The sequence below is a fragment of the Populus nigra genome, chromosome 1 (assembly GCF_951802175.1).
Source record: "Populus nigra chromosome 1, ddPopNigr1.1, whole genome shotgun sequence".
NCBI classification, from domain to species: domain Eukaryota; kingdom Viridiplantae; phylum Streptophyta; class Magnoliopsida; order Malpighiales; family Salicaceae; genus Populus; species Populus nigra.
The window spans coordinates 50,276,225-50,297,949 of record NC_084852.1 but is presented as its reverse complement, the minus strand read 5'-3'; the positions used below and the strand labels follow the sequence as shown (position 1 = coordinate 50,297,949).

At 37.0% G+C, this 21,725-nt stretch overlaps 2 protein-coding genes across 5 annotated transcripts; one reads left to right on the top strand and one right to left on the bottom strand.

Annotated features, from left to right (window-relative positions):
• Positions 1 to 1,087: 1,087 nt before the first annotated feature.
• LOC133699370 (calpain-type cysteine protease DEK1-like) lies at positions 1,088 to 16,222 on the top strand. Of its 2 annotated transcripts, none has more exons than XM_062122690.1 (32): positions 1,088 to 1,386; positions 1,661 to 1,801; positions 2,419 to 2,669; positions 3,968 to 4,150; positions 4,347 to 4,482; positions 4,803 to 4,933; positions 5,040 to 5,154; positions 5,251 to 6,274; positions 6,463 to 6,573; positions 6,796 to 6,854; positions 7,019 to 7,181; positions 7,368 to 7,641; positions 7,751 to 7,901; positions 8,031 to 8,142; positions 8,243 to 8,408; positions 8,536 to 8,606; positions 8,742 to 8,833; positions 8,983 to 9,145; positions 9,313 to 9,384; positions 9,845 to 10,219; positions 10,299 to 10,414; positions 10,509 to 10,806; positions 11,374 to 11,693; positions 11,897 to 12,248; positions 12,372 to 12,692; positions 12,772 to 12,876; positions 12,998 to 13,126; positions 14,035 to 14,415; positions 14,503 to 14,640; positions 14,823 to 15,059; positions 15,158 to 15,609; positions 15,792 to 16,222. In XM_062122690.1, exons 2-31 carry the CDS (start codon positions 1,677 to 1,679, stop codon positions 15,461 to 15,463), a joined length of 6,477 nt encoding a protein of 2,158 aa, XP_061978674.1. In that variant the 5' UTR covers positions 1,088 to 1,386; positions 1,661 to 1,676; the 3' UTR covers positions 15,464 to 15,609; positions 15,792 to 16,222. The 2 variants fall into 2 exon arrangements, with proteins under 2 accessions (XP_061978674.1, XP_061978617.1); XM_062122633.1 differs by having other exon boundaries at positions 1,658 to 1,801.
• A 627-nt stretch (positions 16,223 to 16,849) lies between these two features.
• On the bottom strand, positions 16,850 to 19,271 carry LOC133699504 (uncharacterized). Of its 3 annotated transcripts, none has more exons than XM_062122886.1 (6): positions 19,000 to 19,271; positions 18,732 to 18,785; positions 18,223 to 18,441; positions 17,517 to 17,784; positions 17,324 to 17,401; positions 16,850 to 17,127 (listed from the first exon to the last, which is right to left on the bottom strand). In XM_062122886.1, the coding sequence occupies exons 3-6, from the start codon at positions 18,423 to 18,425 to the stop codon at positions 17,077 to 17,079; spliced, it is 600 nt and encodes a 199-aa protein (XP_061978870.1). In that variant the 5' UTR covers positions 18,426 to 18,441; positions 18,732 to 18,785; positions 19,000 to 19,271; the 3' UTR covers positions 16,850 to 17,076. The 3 variants fall into 3 exon arrangements, with proteins under 3 accessions (XP_061978870.1, XP_061978952.1, XP_061978792.1); XM_062122968.1 differs by having other exon boundaries at positions 19,011 to 19,271; XM_062122808.1 differs by having other exon boundaries at positions 18,732 to 19,271.
• Between the last annotated feature and the right edge of the window lie 2,454 nt (positions 19,272 to 21,725).

Below are 21,725 nucleotides of genomic sequence, written 5' to 3'. Positions count from 1 at the left end.
ACAAAAAAATAGAAACAGCTTAACTTTTTACTGTGAATTGCTATAATGAAAGACTAAACAGTTTTAATATAATTCTAATTAAGTGGTGTGTACAACCAACTAATTAAGTAATGGAAGGAGAGTATAATAGAGATTTCATGAGATTCAAAAATTAAAATAGCTAAAACTATTGAAAACTATAGAATTTGCAGATTGATAGTTGCTGCAAAATCCTTTGTAATATCTTTGGAATAGTCAGTTAATACTTTGACAATAAAAAAAAAAGAAAAAATTAAATAACAATAAAAAAATAAAAATTATATTTTAAAAATATATATCAAGAAACATATAATAATAAAATAATATAATTAATAAAAAGTAAATAGAATATATAAGAATAATAGAGATTATGATGATGAAGAGAGAACACTTTTATTTCATATAAATTTATAGTTATATATATGATTATTATATTCTTTCGATAATGTTTCTATTTATAGATATATGTACATAAATACTTGTAAACTTAAAGGTCATAAGAAGACGTAGATTCAAATGAATTTTATGAAATTCAAATAAATTTGATGATGATGAATGAACATAATAATAAAGAGGTGCAAGAAAACACCTAAATATTCATATACAATGTATTATAATAGACTAAAATTAGTATAAAAATCAAATTAAATTGAATTTTAAGGGATTAAATTAAAAAAATTCAAATAAAATATATAACAATTAAAAAATGAAGAATCAAATTTGATATGATTAATATATAATAAGATATTTTTGAATATTTTACAACTCCTGAAAAGTTATTTATTATTCAAATAAAATATAGTTTTGAATATTTTTCACTTAAAAATAAAAAGTTATTTTTCCAAGAAACTAAGATAATTTTTTTTTAAATGAAAATATTTTGTTGATTAATGTTTTAAATAATAAATAAATACAAAAAAATTTAAAAAGTAATTGAAAAAAAAACCTTTCGAAACGAACGGGGACAAGGAAATATTCAGACAGAAACAAAGCTGTTAGTTTTTTAACCATCCCCCATCTTTACTCATGTTTTCCAGTCTTCTTGTCTCGTTCCTCTCTCTCTCTCTCTCTCTAAGAAAAGACCATCTTTTTTACTTCACAGTTCACACATAGCAATAGTTTTTTATTTTTTTGAACTTTACTCTTTCTCTCTGTTCTTCTCTGAAGCTGAAAATCCTCAAAGAAGATAAAACCTAACCAATCAAACACCAAACAAAACAAAACAAAGTCTAAAGTAGCTAACTTTTCCACCTTTTATCTTCTTTACTTGTATAGAAGCAACAAAACCCTAGATAAAGCTCAATTATTAGATGGCCCTTTTGAATTAAGGCTATGGTGCTGTTTCCCATCAAGTTCACTTCACTCTAGGTAAAAATCATATTTTTCTGTACCCTACATTGCTATTCTTTATGTGGATTTCAATTCTTTTCAGTAAGTGTCAGATGGATTTTTTCTTGTTCTTGTAATTTCTTTATGTTTTCACGTTTGTAGTTAAAACCCACTAAATTGCCCCTTTCATTACTGTTAATTTTGGACAATGTGTTTTAGTTTTAAATTTTAGTTTTTGGCTTTACAGTTCACTTTTGTTTGTATGTATTGTGAAAAATTGGTGTTGGTATTGATGCACGTGGGTGTGCAGTAGGTGGGATAGTGGAGCCATGGAAGGCGACCAGCATGGGATTGTACTGGCCTGTGCTATTTCAGGGACCCTTTTCGCGGTTTTGGGTTCCGCTTCGTACTCGATTCTATGGGCAGTGAATTGGAGGCCATGGAGGATTTATAGGTAATTCTGGATAAGCAACTTTGGAAATTTCTATTTATCTTGTTACCATACTTGCCAGAGTGATTGAAAGTACATAGATTTCATGTGGGGGTTTATAGCATGTGATAATTGATGGTTAATTATTAGGATTTGAGGTTGCATTGTCCTATATAGTAATATTCCTAAGTTTGTTAAATGTGTCATTAATTAATCATTAAGGCTTCATTTGTTGTGTGATTGAAAAACAGTTGGTTGTTTCCGATTATGCAGAGATGTATTATGGAACTGAAAGCTGGTTTAGCAGGTTATTTTAGTACAAGGTTTTTCTTTCATTTAAAAAATAGATTGTTTTTATAGGTTTTGGACAATATAAAAATAGAGAACTTCCCAGAGCTTTTCGCACCTTTTTCTTTTCTTTCTTTGACGTGATCAGTAAACTCTACATGTTCCTCTGTTATCCAGATTCTTTTTCCTTGTCTCCATGTTTAGGCTTAGCTTGTGTACTTTATTGGTTTCCCTACTTTCAGCATTCTTAATTATGAAGTCCATGTGTTATACTGTAAAACTATGTGTATTCTGATAATTGGATTCAGTCCTTTTCTCATCCTCTTGTTCTCGGTTGGCATTTCTCATTTCAGCTGGATCTTTGCCAGAAAATGGCCACATATCTTACAAGGTCCTCAGCTGGGCATATTGTGTCATTTTCTCTCTCTATCTGCATGGATGATTGTTGTATCTCCAGTTCTAATGCTTGTCATGTGGGGAAGCTGGTTAATTGTAATATTGAATCGGGATATAATTGGTCTGGCTGTAATCATGGCTGGAACTGCTCTTCTATTGGCATTCTATTCAATCATGCTCTGGTGGAGAACACAATGGCAAAGTTCAAGTATGTGTTTCCTTACCCTCTTTGTCTTCATTGTTTACCTAGAAAATGAACTCTTTTCTGTCTTATTATTTAATTTTTGTATGTCCATTGTGATATTTGTATAGCAAATCTGTCTTTGGTGCTAGAGATGTAACTTATTTTATTTGGCATTTAATTTCATGTTAAACATGCTATTCAGCATGCATTCCTCTATTTTACAAGTTTCCAAGTGGTTAAGAACTTCCTCAAGTCAATAACAAAGTCGTTCCTTTCTGTTTCTCATTGAAAACAACTAATTGGAGGATAGATCGTCCTATTGAGAATGGGTCCTGTTCCACTCTCCTAAATCTGAATTTAATATTCACGTTGAGATAAATCAATTCATGTTAGACAATGCAGATGCTTTGTTGGTGAGATTGAGGCGTGCGTGATAGAAATTGTGTAGTAATATAGAACGGGTTAGTGACAACAAGTTATAGGAATGAGGGATTGTCTGGTCAGCTAAGTTTTGTTAGACTGGGAGATGAGTTGCAATGCATTCACAAGACATTTTGGGAAAAATTCAACGATTGATTATCTTGCTGGAATTTGTGGAAAAAAGAAAAAAGAAAACCTTAAACTGTCATGAATGAGCCAAGGATTTGGTTTTAAGCAACTTGGCATCTATAAAAGTCGAAAACACAACTATTGACTATTTTGCCAAATTAGGAAAACTTTATTCCGGACCTCTAAAATGTCACTCGGTTAAACAGATTAATAATGAGATATAGAGGGAATGTGACGGTAAACTTGGTAAAGCATCAAAGAGTTGGGACTAAAGTAAATATGATTAAGTGGCAGAGGAAGCTACTTATGAAATGGGGAAAAAGAAAGATGTAAGAAGCTCAATAACAAACAGGAACATTATTATGACCAGCTAAGCTGCATACATTTACAGTATTCATGTTAAAGGTGCTGTAATAAAAAAACAAGTGGATGATAAATTAGAGCTGGTTTCATTACACTTGAACTCCATATATAGATGTAACTGTAGGCTGCTTTCTGGTCCATATGAATCTATTTGTGACGATCCCTCACTAAAGAGGGGCATTAAGACTGGGAAGCCTAACATGATAAAATTTCATTTTCATCATTTGTTAAATATCATGTTCTCATTGTCTTAATCTTGTTTATCTGGCACTGGTTTTGTCTTGTGCATGGTAATAATTGAAGTTTGCTTTTATCATTGCGTAACTTTGCCATTCATAATATTCATTGAGTTTTTCGTTGTTTTCTCTTGCTTTTGGTTTTGACCTAATTTCTTTGTTTTGGCTCTACAGGAGCAGTTGCTATTCTTCTTCTGCTGGCTGTTGCCTTGCTCTGTGCATATGAACTATGTGCTGTGTATGTTACTGCTGGTAAAAATGCATCTGAGCGATATTCACCCTCTGGTTTCTTTTTTGGTGTATCAGCAATTGCTTTGGCAATTAACATGCTCTTTATTTGCCGAATGGTCTTTAATGGTGAGTTTTGCTTTATCTTTTCATGTCAAGCGTTATTTTGCTTCATTATTTGTTCCAGAGATGTATTGCACTGTGATGATATGATTTCATGTTTTCCAGGCATGAGTCTTGATGATGCAATAAACTTTTGTTGCTGTTATCTGTTTTTGACGTAATAAATATTTTATTTTGTTTCCTGTTCCTTCAATGCCTGAAGGGAATGGCTTAGATGTGGATGAGTATGTGCGGAGGGCATACAAATTTGCTTATAGTGATTGTGTAGAAATGGGTCCAATTCCTTGCTCACCAGAGCCACCTGAACCCAATGAATTATACCCTCGGCAATCCAGTAGGTAAGCCATATGCTCAAGCTTTGTTTGTTTGGTATTTTGCATTATATCTTAGTGGTTAGTGTTGAATTGTCTTGTTTAGGCATAACTAGAGTGGGTGCAACCTTTTCAGGTGGTCCTGTTGATAACTGCATTTATTTTTTACTTGCTTAATGATAAGTAGGGAGTGTGTATGACTCTTGGTTATGAGGGTTAATTAAATCGGTTGAGCATCCTTTTGAGGTGTTAAATTATTAACTAGGCATTTTTTGCCTAGCCAGTCTAATTGTTTAGTTGCTTCTATAATAACTTCTTTTTCCTTTTTCTTCTCAATGTGTTTATAGGGCTTCACATCTTGGACTTCTATACTTTGGTTCGCTTGTGGTTCTGCTTGTGTATTCCATTTTATATGGTTTGACAGCAACAGAAGCACGCTGGCTTGGATTCATTACATCAGCTGCTGTCATTATTCTCGGTATCCTATTGATGACCATGGTTACTCATGTTTTGCATTTTTCATTGCCTTCTATGCAACCTTTGCTATACTTGGAGCTAATTTCATGTGATTAATTGTTATGCAGATTGGAACATGGGAGCATGCTTGTATGGGTTTCAGCTTCTTCAAAGCCGTGTGGGGGCACTTTTTGTTGCGGGCACATCCCGAGTTTTTCTTTTCTGCTTTGGGGTGCATTACTGGTTTGTTCTATAGACTTTTGCTCAAAATTATGTGTAAATTTGTTGGTTTCAGTCGCTGTCTTATGTCATAGTTAACATCCTTTTTCTTTGCTTCAGGTACTTGGGCCATTGCATTAGTTATGCTATTGTAGCATCTGTTCTGTTAGGTGCTGCTGTTTCTCGTCATTTGTCAGTCACAAATCCTTTAGCTGCTAGAAGAGATGCCTTACAGAGCACAGTGATTCGCCTTAGAGAGGGTTTTCGCAGAAAGGAACAGAACACTTCATCCAGCTCTTCTGAAGGTTGTGGCTCAAGTGTAAAACGTAGTAGTAGTATTGAACCAGGTCCACTTGGTAATATTGTTGACTCTGGTAACCAGTTGGCAGTGCAGTGCACAACTGATTCTAGTAACTGGAATAATGTTCTATGCCGAAATGCTAGTTGTCATGAGGGGATCAACAGTGATAAAAGCACAGACAGTGGAAGGCCGAGTTTAGCATTACATAGCAGTTCTTGTCGTTCAGTTGTCCAAGAGCCTGAAGCTGGGACATCTGGGGATAAAAAATTTGATCTGAATAGTTCCCCAGTGGTTTGCTCTAGCAGCGGTCTTGATAGCCAATGCTGTGAGTCTAGTGCATCGACTTCTGCAAATCAACAACTGTTAGATTTGAACCTTGCTCTTGCTTTTCAGGAAAGGTTGAATGATCCGAGGATTACCTCTATGCTGAAAAAGAGGGCAAGGCAAGGCAACAGAGAACTGGCTACTTTACTTCAGGATAAAGGACTGGATCCTAATTTTGCCATGATGTTGAAGGAGAAGAACTTGGACCACACTATTCTGGCGTTACTCCAGAGGAACAGTTTGGATGCAGATAGAGATCATCGTGACAATATTGACATCACAATTGTTGACTCAAATAGTGTTGACAATGTTATGCCCAATCAAATTTCTCTTTCAGAAGAACTAAGGCTTCAGGGGCGTGAAAAGTGGCTTCAGTTGTCTAGATTTGTTCTGCATCACATAGCAGGTACTCCTGAGCGAGCATGGGTTCTCTTTAGTTTCATCTTCATTGTGGAAACGACTATTCTGGCAATTGTTCGTCCCAAGATAATAAAAATTATAAATACTACACATCAACAGGTGAGTGGAGTTTGTAAGATTTTTCCTTAATTATATTGTTTTTGTTTTTGGTAAGATTTACGTCAGATTATTGATAGTAAACAAAAATAATGTTTAAATTTGGTGAAACAATTTATGTTGCAGTTTGAGCTTGACATTGCAGTGTTTCTACTATCTCTTGTTGTTTGCTGAAACAATTTATGTTGCAGTTTGAGCTTGGCATTGCAGTATTTCTTCTATCTCTTGTTGTTTGCTCAATCATGACTTTCCTTCGGTCACTTAAAGTAGAAGAAATGGCCATGACATCAAAACCTCGCAAGGTAGATACTGTTGAATGTTGTAATTTCTTTAATTTTTTTGTGTTGCATTAAAAATGGATTTTCTTTTTTGTTTATTTATGTGCATATGTACATAAATCCATATAAAATTTGCCTTTGCTTGTTCTTTCTGTTAGCCTATGTCTTTATACTATTTAAAGTTTGTGGGACTTCTATCTGAATGCTTGGCGTTCTTATGTCTCCTTGAACATCTTTGTTTTTCAGTATGGTGTTATTGCTTGGCTGCTCAGCACTGGTGTTGGATTGTTGCTTTCCTTCTTGAGGTATGGTGGATTTCATATTCATTTAATTACTTGTATCATTTTAGAATTTTCCAATCAAGGCAGTATTGTATGTAGCCTACTTCGTGGATGATTCTATGACATGTTATGGGTGACTCCGCACCACATTCCTCATTATGCATTAATTTCTATTTCCTCTTCTGCAGCAAATCGTCACTGCTTCTTGGATTGTCCTTGACTGTCCCACTCATGGTGGCTTGTCTTTCTGTTGCCATTCCTATTTGGATTCACAATGGCTACCAATTTTGGGTTCATCAAGTGCAGTCTGCAGGTCATACTGAAAACCATCGTCCTCCTGGGAGAAAGGAGGTTTGTTCCTTCTCGCTCTCCACCCTTCACCTTTGATTTTATGTAACTATTCAAGAATAAATCTATCATTTTGGAAGTCTATGGTTCAAAGGAGCTATCGCCTTTCCGCTTTTTGATATTTTTATATCATTTGGTTTGCTACATTAAACCTTTATTGATTCTAGTTGATTTTCTTGTCTTTTCTAGGGTATTGTTCTTATTGTTTGTGCAATAGTATTTATTGGATCTGTGTTAGCTCTGGGTGCAATTGTGTCTGCAAAGCCTCTGGATGATTTAGGATACAGGGCATTGACCAGTGGCCAAAAAAGCTTTAGTTCTCCTTATGCATCACCAGCATACCTTGGTTGGGTGATGGCATCTGCAATTGCCTTAATAGTCACTGGTGTGTTACCAATTATTTCATGGTTTGCTACATATCGGTTTTCCCTGTCTTCTGCTGTATGTGTTGGGATATTTGCAGGTAACTTGTCTATACCTGCATGGTCTTTAATATTTGCATTTTTGGTCTATCATAAATTGGCCGGGTCAGCATGTGGATTTATCTTACTTCATGTTGCCCGTTTTGGTAGTTGTTCTCGTGGCATTTTGTGGCACATCCTATTTGGAAGTAGTCCAATCCAGGGATGACCAGGTTCCAACAAAGGGTGATTTTCTTGCGGCCCTACTTCCTCTTGTGTGCATTCCAGCATTGCTATCACTTTGCTGTGGATTGCTTAAATGGTGAGAGTTATTGTACTAAACATTACTCCATGACAGAAGTTTACTTCTCAAACCATGACTGGATATTTGTGTACTGCTGCAAGTGGGTGTTTGTTCGGCCATTTAATGTGCTGTAAATTTTTTTTGCAGGAAAGATGATGACTGGAAACTTTCTCGAGGTGTATATATATTTGTTATTATTGGTCTTCTGCTGCTGCTTGGTGCAATATCTGCTGTTATAGTTGTGGTTAAGCCATGGACTGTAAGTGGGGTTTTTTATTCATCCCTGAATTTTCTTATCCTTGAGATTTTTGTGCAAAATCTGTTGACTTGTTTTTCTTTTGTCCTCTCAATTGCAACAGATAGGGGTGGCATTCCTCTTAATTCTTCTCCTGATCGTACTAGCTATTGGTGTTATCCATCACTGGGCTTCAAACAATTTCTATTTGACCAGGACACAGATGCTCTTTGTTTGTTTCCTCGCTTTTCTTTTGGGCTTGGCTGCATTTCTTGTTGGATGGTTTGAAGGTGAAAACAAATATCATAATTGACCCATACTACTTCCTAAGCACCCTAGTCTTGGACAGACTCTCTTCATGACTTTGTTGCATAATGACAACCAGCCAGTGACTTTAAATTTCACCTTTCTTTTCAGGCAAGCCTTTTGTGGGAGCATCTGTTGGTTATTTTTCATTTCTGTTTCTTCTTGCTGGACGAGCATTGACTGTAAGTTTCATCACATTAACTCCATTCAAGTTTTGATTGTAATATTTATTCTCTGTTTTTCATTTTACAAAATGGATTTTATTTTCTCATTTATTCTTGTCCTTTCCTTCTCTGCACACACGTGTGTCCCTGTAGGTCCTTCTGTCACCACCCATTGTAGTTTATTCACCACGAGTACTGCCTGTTTATGTTTATGATGCCCATGCAGATTGTGGAAAGAATGTCAGGTTTGTTTATCTAATCTATGTTCTTTTCTCTTATATAGTCATGGATTTCTAATTCTTTTGTCATTTATTTTCTATTATAATTTTTTATATCTATACTAGAGCTTCATTCTTTTTTCACATCTAATGCTTGTGCATCACCTCTCAAACAGCGGTGCATTTCTCATGCTTTATGGGATTGCTTTGGCAACCGAAGGATGGGGTGTTGTTGCCAGTTTGAATATTTATCCACCATTTGCTGGTGCTGCTGTATCTGCAATTACTCTTGTTGTATCCTTTGGGTTTGCAGTCTCTCGTCCATGCCTGACTCTAAAGGTCAGCATACTAATCATATCTGATTTCCTATGATTTGATTTGACTTGATGCCAGTCTGCAACTATTTTTTCTTATGCTGGTTTTAATATTATCTGAAAGGAGTTGCTTTGTATCTCCCTTTGCAATGCTTATCGGCTTCAGTTGATAACATTTGGTTGCATTTCCAGATGATGGAAGATGCAGTTCAATTTCTCAGCAAGGATATGATTGTTCAAGCAATTACACGATCTGCTACTAAGGTGTGTTTGATTTTGAATTTAAAATTGAACTTGAAGTTGATTCATTATCCAATTTATCTTGCATTGATGCCATAAGATCCCCCCTGCAAATAGTTAAATATGCAATATAAATGTTGATTGGTTTCTTGAATTTGGCATCAATGATGTGCGTGGTTAAGTATTTTGCTAAATCTAAATGAAAATTTGGGGCGGTGAAGTGCAGCAATCCTTGCACCTTCTTACAACTAAATTGAGTCCATGTGGTATATGATTTTCACTGGGTCATGCCCAAACTACTGTCTAAATATTTGTGAATGTATGTATGTGCACATGCTCCTACTGTAATGTGTTTATAGAGCATAATAAATCCACAATAGTTTTTAATTCCCTATATATTGCATGGTGAAAGGTTGTCCAAACTTATGCTCATATACTACTGCACTGCAACTAATGTGTTGCATTTTATTATGTTATCATGCAGACAAGAAATGCTTTGTCCGGAACATATTCAGCTCCTCAGCGGTCTGCTAGTTCAACAGCCCTTTTGGTTGGGGACCCTACTGCTACACGTGATAAGGCAGGAAAACTTGTGCTTCCTAGAGATGATGTCATGAAATTGCGAGATCGTCTAAGAAATGAGGAATTAGTAGTAGGATCTTTCCTCTGCAGGATGAGATACCAGACATTTCGCCATGAATCAGTCAGTGGTGTAGATTACAGAAGGGAAATGTGTGCACATGCTCGGATTTTGGCTTTAGAAGAGGCAATTGATACTGAATGGGTGTACATGTGGGATAGATTTGGTGGTTACCTGCTTCTTCTGCTTGGCTTGACTGCTCAGGCAGAAAGAGTACAGGTAAATCAGGGTTTTGTGATGATTACTATACTTGTTTTATCATTACTTAGAGTTCCTGACTATACTTCTGCCATGATAGGATGAGGTACGCTTGAGGCTTTTTCTTGACAGCATAGGTTTCTCTGACCTAAGTGCCAAGAAAATTAAAAAGTGGATGCCAGAGGACCATAGGCAATTTGAAATTATTCAGGAGAGGTGACAACTTTCTGACTCTTTTTTTTAATCCTTTTTCTACCATGCTAGGAATTACTCTTTCCATGTTTCTAAATCTTCATTCTGGATTTTGTAGCTATCTGAGAGAAAAGGAGATGGAAGAGGAAATCTTAATGCAAAGACGTGAAGAGGAGGGGAGAGGTAAAGAAAGAAGGAAGGCCCTTTTGGAGAAGGAAGAGCGCAAATGGAAGGAGATTGAAGCTTCTCTCATTTCCACTATTCCTAATGCTGGCAGCAGGGAGGCAGCAGCTATGACAGCTGCAGTGCGTGCTGTGGGAGGTGATTCTGTTCTCAGCGATTCCTTTGCACGAGAAAGGGTTTCAAGCATTGCACGTAGGATACGCACAGCTCAATTAGCTCGCCGAGCATTGCAGGTTGATAACCTTGTTCTGTAAATCAGTTCTCCTATGTTTCCATTTTGCTTTTTTTTCTTTTAATATCATATGATATGAAATGCTGGCATTTCTTCCATATTTGGATGATTTGCCTTCCCATAGATGATTAACGCTTATAGGTTAGCTGCAGTGCTTCAGCTGAAATAGGCGCGGGGATGGTGAAATGCATGGAATCTGGGTTGTGAAACCAAGACTGGTAAAGGAAAGACTGTATCTTTAACAACTGATGCAGCAGAAGATGTTCTGAAAATATTGTGCAGTTTTATGGGCTAGTTTTAATAACCTGATTGGTAGCCAGATAAGTAATATCCCAAATTGTATAAAGTAAGTCGGCACTCCAGCTCCTGGAATTTGTGGACTTTTCAGGTCTGGTTTTGCAGGGAGCAGGGACTGCACCTTTAAGAAACTATCCCAAACTGCCTTAAGCTTTCCTAGAATCACTTTGCTACTTCATGATCTATAATGCTAATATCTGAATTTGTGTGTAAAGATGTCACCAATTTTGTTGTGAAATATGAATCTATTAAATCTTAATGTTGTTGGCAGACCGGAGTTACAGGTGCTGTATGTCTTCTTGATGATGAACCAACCACAAGTGGCAGGCACTGTGGCGAGATCGATTCCAGTGTATGTCAAAGTCGAAAGGTCAGCTTTTCCATTGCAGTTTTGATCCAACCCGAGTCTGGACCAGTTTGCCTTTTGGGCACTGAATTTCAGAAGAAAGAATGCTGGGAAATTCTGGTGGCTGGTGCTGAGCAAGGTATTGAGGCTGGACAGGTTGGGCTTAGATTAATTACTAAAGGTGATAGGCAGACAACTGTTGCCAAGGAGTGGAGTATCAGTGCAACAAGTATTGCTGATGGAAGGTTAGGAAATTTTTTGCTGCAACTTCAAATCATAGTGCTTCCTTTGTAACTTTCCATGTATTCTTGCACTTGCTGTGGTATTTAATCTTTAATGAAGGATTGGAACTCCGAAATGTGTTATACTTGTATTTTACTTTTATTTTCAGCATATATCATTTCTATCTACAGTTTCAAGTTACTCGGGTCTTACAATTACTTTGCAGATGGCATATTGTGACAATGACAGTTGATGCTGATTTGGGTGAAGCAACTTGCTATTTGGATGGTGGCTTTGATGGCTTCCAAACTGGGCTACCATTGTCTGTGGGCAGTAGCATCTGGGAACAGGGGACAGAAGTTTGGGTCGGTGTTAGGCCACCAATAGATGTGGATGCATTTGGAAGATCAGATAGCGAAGGAGCTGAGTCTAAGATGCATATAATGGATGTTTTCTTATGGGGAAGGTGCTTAACTGAAGATGAGATTGCCTCTCTTCACACTGCTATAGGCTCAACGGAGTTTGGTATGATTGACTACCCTGAAGATAACTGGCAATGGGCAGATTCACCCCCCAGAGTATGTTTCTGCTGTCAAAATTTCTTATTATGGTGAACTGTGTGAAATTTCAAATAACAGAAACAACATTTTATATTTGAGGTTGAAGTCCTTGACTAATCTTTGTTTCTTGTGTTTACTTAGGTTGATGAGTGGGATAGTGATCCTGCAGATGTAGATCTTTATGATAGGGATGATGTAGACTGGGACGGGCAATATTCAAGTGGGAGGAAAAGGAGGTCAGATCGTGAAGGAGTTGCGATAGATGTTGATTCTTTTGCTAGGAGGTTTAGGAAACCTAGGATAGAAACACAAGAAGAAATTAATCAACGGATGCTTTCAGTTGAATTGGCTGTTAAGGAAGCCTTGTGTGCTAGAGGAGAAGCACATTTTACTGACCAGGAGTTTCCTCCAAATGATCAATCGTTATACATGGATCCTAGAAATCCCCCTTCAAAGTTGCAGGTTGTTTCTTATCTGTAATTACATGCAGCTTGGTGTATTTTATTGGTTTTTCTAACTTTGTCTTGGAGTTCAAACCTAGGTTGTCTCTGAGTGGATGCGGCCCGTGGAAATAGTCAAGGAAAGCCATCTAGACTCCCACCCGTGTTTGTTTTCTGGGGCAGCAAATCCCTCTGATGTTTGTCAGGTCTGGTCTCTCCTGGCTGCGTGACATGCAATTTTTCTTTACTGTACTGATCATGATATATTTTGAATCACCTTAATTTAATGGTTCAGAAATCTTAAAAATTGTCTTGCTCATGTTATAGGGTCATTTAGGTGATTGTTGGTTTCTAAGTGCTGTTGCTGTTCTAACGGAGGTATCACGAATATCAGAAGTGATTATTACCCCAGAGTATAATGAGGAAGGAATTTACACAGTTCGCTTTTGTATTCAGGTAACAGCTCATAATTTTTTTTTGGTATTAAGTACATCTTTCAATGTTTAATTCGTGTAAGGAAGCAAAAAGTTGGCCATTTGTCCTTTAATATATGATATATGGTTCAGCTGTGCTTTTGAAGGGGAAATTGAGACATTGTGATGTATTCTGGACTTTTTATCATCACTGTTGTATGGAAATAATTAGAAATAGTCCTCTGATGTTTGCAAGTTAAAAACCCCGAAGTTGTTGAAAGCACTCGATCTGCTGATGTGAATTTAATCTTTGATGGGTTAGGCTTGCCTTCCATATTCTGATGATTTGAGTGTGAGAAAACTTTTATCCAAAGCTATTCTTTTATAGACTTGGCTGTTGAAATAAGAAATTAGTCTGGAGAAAATTCCATTGTTTAGTGATAAAGTAACTCTAGTGCACCATTTAGCAGACAATTTTCGTGCTAGCGTCTTGGAAGTAGGAGAGGTGGCAACTTTCTTCTTCTTTAGATGATTTAGATGCCAACGCTACCAGACTTTTGTTGGAGCTATCTCCCTTTGATGTGACTATATCAAAGCAGTTGCCATTCTATTAGATATAGCCTCCCTGGGCTTCCCTTAAGAATTGGCAATGCTTTCCCTGGGACTTGGCCCAGGTGCGCTAGGGGTGAGGTGGTTCTGGGGATGGTCTTGGGAATCTTTATGGTCATGAACACTGGCGTTCGTTATGTACTCCATGAGTAGTGTACTATAATTACCTGATCTCTTAACTGGGTTGTGCTTTTCATTTCTGAATAAAATGTATGACCCTGTTTTTGCTCTATTGGTGCTTCATTTCATGTTAAATTAGCTAACAGATATAATTAGTAAGACCTCTTCCTGTTTGGTTATCATGTTCATAACAGTATTCTCTGTTTTGTGATCTCCTTGCAGGGTGACTGGGTCCCGGTTGTTGTTGATGATTGGATTCCATGTGAATCACCAGGTAAACCCGCATTTGCTACCAGCCGGAAGGGTAATGAACTCTGGGTTTCTATATTGGAGAAAGCATACGCCAAATTGCATGGTTCTTATGAGGCATTGGAAGGTGGGCTTGTTCAGGATGCTCTTGTGGATCTCACTGGAGGTGCTGGCGAGGAGATTGACATGAGGAGTGCTCAGGCCCAGATTGATCTGGCAAGTGGTAGACTGTGGTCTCAATTGTTGCGCTTTAAACAAGAAGGCTTTCTATTGGGTGCAGGGAGTCCATCAGGTTCTGATGTCCAGGTTTCCTCAAGTGGTATTGTGCAGGGCCATGCGTACTCTTTGCTGCAGGTAAGACCAACTTGTATCTTTCTACATTAATCGTGTACCAGCTGAAGAAATCTTGGTGGAAGTTTACACTCTTGTTAAATTATTCAGGTAAGAGAGGTGGATGGCCATAAGCTTGTTCAAATTCGAAATCCATGGGCTAATGAAGTTGAGTGGAATGGACCTTGGTCTGACTCATCTCCTGAATGGACTGATAGGATGAAGCACAAATTAAAGCATGTTCCACAGGTACTTGAGTACTATTTGTTAAGGCATGTTTTCCTTTTCTTCTCTTGGTGAGTAAAAAGTTATGCAACATGGTCCTTGAGTACTATTTGTTAAGGCATGCGTGATCAGATGATTTCATTTGTTCTGATTGCCATCTTGCAATGGGATATTATTTTCAAAAACTTAACAGTCTTGTTGAACAGTCCAAGGATGGTATATTCTGGATGTCCTGGCAAGACTTTCAAATCCACTTCCGGTCAATATATATATGCCGTGTCTACCCCCCTGAGATGCGGTATTCTGTCCATGGCCAATGGCGAGGCTACAGTGCTGGTGGATGCCAGGATTATGCTTCCTGGAATCAAAATCCACAGTTCCGATTGAGGGCCACTGGTCCAGATGCATCATTACCAATTCATGTGTTCATCACTTTAACTCAGGTATGCTTCCAGTGAAGGACATACAAGATTTTTTTTTTAATCCCTTGCACTTCACATCTTTACTGAGTTTATGAACTCAACTAATTTTCTGTGTTTAGGGTGTGAGTTTCTCTAGAACAGCAGCTGGTTTCAGAAATTACCAATCTAGTCATGATTCAATGATGTTCTACATTGGAATGAGGATTCTGAAAACACGTGGTCGTCGTGCTTCCTACAACATTTACCTACATGAATCAGTTGGCGGGACAGATTATGTCAATTCTCGAGAAATATCGTGTGAAATGGTTTTGGATCCTGATCCAAAAGGTTACACAATCGTACCTACAACTATACATCCCGGTGAAGAAGCACCATTTGTTCTCTCTGTTTTCACCAAAGCATCAGTTACCCTGGAAGCTTTGTAATAATCAGTGATAGCTTTCAGTTGTTTTCTTTGTCCTTTGGGCTGAGAGCTTACCTGCTAGATTTTGAGGTGCTTGGGTTGTTCATAGATCATGTACCACCCAAGGCAGATTTTGTTGAACCACAAATCAGTGTACAGAATCACAAGGTAAATTGTGTCACAAGTTTCTTCTATGTCTATCTTGCAATGCATCTTTCTACCCATCTGTTTCCCATTTGTTCTTCTCAAGGCATTTGGTAGAACTTTCTACATTCATCTTGTTTCGTTATTTTTTGTTTTGTATCTATGCTGAGCTACGAAGGACTGATCTAAACCTGTGAATTTGGCAGCCTGTGCACAATGTGGTTCTCAGCTGCCAGGATGGCCTGTGAAAAGCAAGCAAGCCATTCGACCAGTGCATTTTTTGACTTGATTCCTTGTACAAGATCCAGCACCAAATGAATTTGAGTGCACTTAGCTAGACATGAGAGCTTATTGCATGCTATCAGTGCTTCGGAGAGGGTTGTTGAGGTGGTTAATTGTACATGTGTAGGTATGTAATCTGTAGGAATTATAGGCCTAATCATGTAAATGAAGTGGCGAAAGAAAAAGGCTGAAAAGAAATAGGAAAATAACCACTAACGCTAGTTCTAGGTGAATACTGAAAAGCATGGTAGCTGGAGAAGGTTTCAGCTGCGGTTTTGTTGTGCTTTATATTCTGCACAATTTGTCACTTGTAAAAAAAGATTACCCTATTTTGCAATATAATCATCATTTGTCATTTGAGTTGGTAATTGTCAGTTTCTGTGTTTAATTTGTTTCCTTTGCATGTACGGCATGAACTACGATGGTAGTTCAAACTATAATCAGCAGGTCTTTTCTTCTCATCTTAACAGGAACATTCCTTTTCATATCTGAGATATAATGAGGTATGAAAAAAGATAAAACAATTGTATATAAATATAATAATAATCCTTTTTTTTATTAACATACCATTACCAACTGTCTCCCAAATTTTAAAAATGTGTCCATTTTGTTGTATTTGTATCCTGTATCCATATGCATATTTTCTCTGCAGAAACCCTAGACCTGGCCACATGTGGCCATGGAGAATATGGTTTTGTTTTGACCTTGTACTTGCCCGTCTATGGATAACTGCATGGAAAATCCATAAATAGAGTGAAACAATTCTGTGGTAACAGTCATCAGTTTCCTGACCAACTTGCAAGTCCTTGTATTCTTTTGATTGGTGTTCTTCGATCTTGTATAATCTACAAGCCTGAGGCCAGTATAAATGCAAAAGCAAATTACAACTGCAGAGAACCGATGAAATGAAAAAAAGAGAGCAAAAGAATCATAAAAGGCAGCCAAAAGCATCAATGAAGGAAGAAGAAAATATAACAAATGCTGAGATAAACATAATATTTTATTTTCCAAATATCAGGCTGGCGAAAGCCCCTTGCTACAAAAACAACAACGTGGAAAAAGACTCCAATACTGTTCCCTCCTCCTTTTCCTTTCTTTTTTCCTTTTCATAAAAGAAAGGAAAAGAAAAAAGAAAGGAAAAGAGAAAGGAGGGAAGTGGGAACTCTATATTTCTAGTTGTCTTTCCTAACTACCAATGGTCAAAATCACTCATTCTGAGTCACTTTCCATGCTTCCCATTGCCTTCAATCCTCTAGGTCTCTGCATCAAATAAAAACCAATCATGAATTTCAAGGAAAAGATGCTAAATCTTGATTATAGCTCATTCATTTTGAATTCAAAATTTAAACCAACTTCCTTAGCTTTTTCTGCATTTTCTGAGCAACCAGACAATCTGAAATAAATACCAGTAACTAAAAAACAAGGCATGGAAGGAAACGAAAGAACAAGTCAGTACCTTTTTGGAAGTCTTCTTCTCCCTCACTTCATACCTCTCTTGACACAAATCTGATAACCATGCACCTGGACTTACCAACTGCAAACACACGAGAATTAACAAAAGCTCCAATCAAAAGAAAAAGTTAAAGACTTCCTCCCTATTTTAACAGCCCCCAAATTCCCTTAATAGTGTATATATTGAGTTGACTTACAAGTAAGGTTCGTTGAATCAACTTGGCTCTTTTCTTAGGCCTTTGAGGAGGCTTGCACCCTTTCATAGCCATGAAATCCTCTTCCTTCTCTTTGTTTGACAGTGCTATGAACAGTCTAGGCCAAACAACCTTTTCTTCCTTGACACTATCCATTAAAATCTTGCTATTATCATCCAATCCCATTGATCCCCTTGTTGTGTAGTACCTATCTTCCTTATCCGGTGATAACACCGATGACTTCCTATTGTTCGATAACAAATCAGAATTCCTACATCCAACCACAACCCAAAAGTAAAATAAGAACTTTTTGACACATTTAGTCAAGAGATATTAATAATAAATGGGACAAGAAAGTAAAGAAAACTTGCAACAGCTAAAAATTCTTTCACAATTTTGATTTTCCCCCATATTCCTATATTTTCTTATCAACCAGGTCAGTCATATAGATCAAATAAAACTTCCTTCCTAATTCACATAAAACAAAAGATCCTAAAACAACAATGACTTATCATGCAAATGAAATATGCAAACAAGCTGCAGATTTGTTCACTTAAGCTGTTAAAGAATGAACACTTTCTTCAGTGCCTTGAATAGATACTCACTAGATACAACCAATAATAAATGTATTGAACTCAATTCATTCATGCATTCTCACAAATACGAAGCCTTTGGTAATTCAACTGTGGGAGATTTTTGGGGTTCTTACTTGATGGGGCGAGAAGGAAAGTTTTTCTCGGTAGCGACAGCACGAGAAGTGAGTTTCTTCTTGGGCAAAGAATCATTTAGTTTAGATTTGTTTCCCAAGTTTTGTGCTTTTTTCATTTTCACACATCTAAGCCTCTTTGTACTTCCCCATTGCAACACAAAATCTGTATCTCCAGCTGCTTCACTCTTCTTTTCCTCCTCCATTACTCTCGTCCTCTATCTAAACAGCAAAAGATTAACCCCACAAACTGTCAGAAGGGTATCACTCACTACAACTACAGAGACAAAAAAATAAAATAAAAAAAATCTTACAATCAAATAGACACCCTTAAAATCATAAACAATTTTTAGAGGAAATTTGGTTACACACAAGCACAACATTGTATAAAGAGCCAACCAAAAACCCATGCAGAGTTCTAAAACAGCAATTAAAGTGGAACCGAACAGAAAATACAGAAAACTCGGAGAAAATAAGCTCAACTTGTAGAGGAATTAAATAAGATGACTCACCTCGAGATCTCTAGTTAATGCAATGAAAACTGCTCAAAATTTTATCCTACTAACCTGCATTTCAAAACAGACAAAAATAATAACGCATCAATAAAATCAGAAAGCTAACACAACAAGAAAAAAACCATTTTTCTCAGTTTGTTTGCCGAGAAACCATAGAAACGAAACAATAGAAAAAAACTTTTGGAATCCTCCATCAAGAAATATCTTTTCACTTTCTAAGCAACCAAACAGACAGAGAAAGAGTGAAAGATAACAAGGCACTTAATTTCATTACACGGTTCCAGCAGCAGCAGGAGCAAAAACTTGAAGAGTCCTTTCGTTTGTTTGTGTGGTCACAGAGAGATGGGGAAAAAAAACCAAAATCTTCCGAGAAGATTGAGGAAGTGAAAGCTTTAAGGGTTTAGAATTGCGGGTCTGATTCAGATTTTCAATTTGATGGCCAACAAGTTCAAAGATCGGAGCTTTCTCTGTTATCTTCACCAAAAACTGATACTCTAGTTTACTTCTCTTTCACTCCGTGTTTCTGTTTCTCTGGCTCTTTATGTCTTTTAACATTTTTTTACTACTTCGTGTGGTTTCTTTTGGTTTGATCATGACCGTTGGATGTGAAATGGACGATCAGATGACTTTCCCTCCAATTGGGTGGCTTTGTTACTTGAAGATTGGTTAGGTCTTTTGTGGCACGTGGCATGGGCTTAAAGCAGGTGACCTGTAATGTGCATTATCTCTTCTCATAGTAAAACCCAACATGGATTTGGGCAATGACTTGTGATTCCCTATTCGAATCTATTCTAGCTTCTTGAGTTTGAAAAACAAGATGGATTAGGTATCATCTCTGATGTTTTTGAAAAAATTCAGTATAATAAAAGAAATTAAAATAGGCAAGAATTTATAAAACATGGCGAGAATCAAGGATTTTCATGATGTGTCAAAATTGAATTTGAAGTCAGAATCAGATAGGATTAGGATATTTTATTATTTCAAGGGTTTTGAGTTTTAAGAGAGTTGCTGTTGTTCATCTTAAATCATGTATTATGATTGTTTTTATCAGTGTTCCAATTTTCTTTTTATTAGAACTATTATATTAATGGAAGGCGTGATGAACTTTCAACGAGCAATAAGAAAATATCAAACACTTTTAGAAACTTTTCTAAATTATCCGAGTTTTTATCATCGAGAGGGCCAAGCATGGCGAAATGAAGCATTAGAGGCTACGTCTTCACCCTCCAAACTAGGACTCTTAGTTTGGATATGCAAGCTGGTTTTCAACCACAAGAAACACATGGATTGTCTAGAGGAGATGATCATGAAGGCCATGAAACGGGGCAACAAAAGCACGAATTCTCGTTCCAATTCGAGCTTTGAGGAATCTGATCGTGCAACGGTGTACTGTTCATGGAATACCTTACGACTCTCCAGAGAATACAGATTCATCTGTGGAGGCTTTGGCAGCAGCTATGCACTCCAAAGCTGTAATTGAAGCCAACAGAGCAGCAGCAACACTTCTCGTTCATCAGCTAACCAGCGGTTCACAAGGTGCAAAGACAGTAGCTGCTCGTGGGATACGTTTGTTAGCCCGTGCTTTCAACGCAGACGCTCGTGCAATTCCCTACCTTCGTAAACTGCTGTCTTGTACAAACTCCTTCGCACAAAAGATTCTGTACAGCAATACTCAATTTATCCGTTCATGACAAGAATAAAAGCCGAATTGTTGATGAAAAAAAATGGTGTCTGGGATCGGTTCTTGAAGTATTGAGAGATTTGGACTCACAACAGAGAGGCAAGGGAAAATGCAGCAGCGACATTAAAGCCTATCAGCAACTCATCTCTACCAGAAGAGTAGCAGGTGGCCATGCTGGCTACAAGGAGAAAATTTGGGATCATGCTCCCGGTGCTATTATCATTCAAGAAACTGCAGGGTAGGATGAGAATCAAGAGTTTTCATGACGTGGCATAATTCAATTTGAAATCAGAAGCTGACAGGATTAGGATATCTGACTTAAAAGAGTTTTGAGTTCCGGTTTTAATTATCTATCTTAGATTATGATCGGTTTAATTAGCGTTGCAATTATTTTTTTATTAGAACTCTAATTAATTAGATTATATTATAATGTAAGGCTATAAATAACGAAGATGTGATGAACTTTTAGTAAGCAATAAGAAAATATCGAAGAAACTTTTCTAAACCATCTTTCTTGAGTTTCCATCGAAATCATAACACTCTGGTGGCAGGCAAAACGGGTAATATTAACAGTTGCTGTGGCTCTACTGTTATTTTGATATAGTTATGAAAGTGTTTGGTTAATCATTAATATACATTACAGCAGTTTTGTTTTGTATGGGTTTTACTAAAAACTCTCTTATAGTTGGTGATGCATACCAACACCCGTACGAATATCTTGTGCTGTATAAACAACTAAAGCCCTTGTATCTTAACTGATATGGGATAATGATATCATTATAGCCTCTTAAACGAGAGAGGCTTGGATGAGACAACATATTGACGTTTCCACGAATGGCGCTAATGATGATGTGTGCTCATGCATGTACATGATATGTCTCCTAGAAGGTATTGTATATATTACTGGAACTATATAGTAAGTTTTGTCATTGGAAAGACACCTCCTGAGAAAATAGGTGACTCTTGTGTTATATAAACAACTAAGACCCTCATCTCTTGATTGGTGTAGCATAGTGGTATCATCAATAGTTTTTTTAAAATCTAGTCTTTTAAACTACAATCACAAAAGCTAACGCAATACTAGAGATACAATAAATGCACACCTTCGCATTTATCCAATAAATAGCCATTTAACCCGCGCTTCGTCGCAGGTCATAATTTTTTATTTTAAAAAACACAAGCCATGTAGGCTACTTCAATGTATTTTTTAACATAAAAAAACTTAAAATATAAATTGAAAAGTCTATACAAGTATCTCATTAAATAAATTTATAATCATTTATGTAAATAAACGGGAAAAAAATTGTTAA

What these genes read in the sequence shown, in the direction of transcription:
- LOC133699370 (XM_062122690.1), top strand. Translation starts at nt 1,677, where the DNA reads ATGGAAGGCGACCAGCATGGGATTGTACTGGCCTGTGCTATTTCAGGG. An exon ending in GTCCTCCTGGGAGAAAGGAG is followed by an intron (nt 7,182 to 7,367) that starts GTTTGTTCCTTC and finishes TGTCTTTTCTAG; the next exon opens with GGTATTGTTCTTATTGTTTG. An exon ending in TGCTGTGGATTGCTTAAATG is followed by an intron (nt 7,902 to 8,030) that starts GTGAGAGTTATT and finishes TTTTTTTTGCAG; the next exon opens with GAAAGATGATGACTGGAAAC.
- LOC133699504 (XM_062122808.1), bottom strand. Translation starts at nt 18,425, where the DNA reads ATGGAGGAGGAAAAGAAGAGTGAAGCAGCTGGAGATACAGATTTTGTG. An exon ending in TGATTCAACGAACCTTACTT is followed by an intron (nt 17,402 to 17,516) that starts GTAAGTCAACTC and finishes GTGTGTTTGCAG; the next exon opens with TTGGTAAGTCCAGGTGCATG. An exon ending in AGAAGAAGACTTCCAAAAAG is followed by an intron (nt 17,128 to 17,323) that starts GTACTGACTTGT and finishes TATTTGATGCAG; the next exon opens with AGACCTAGAGGATTGAAGGC.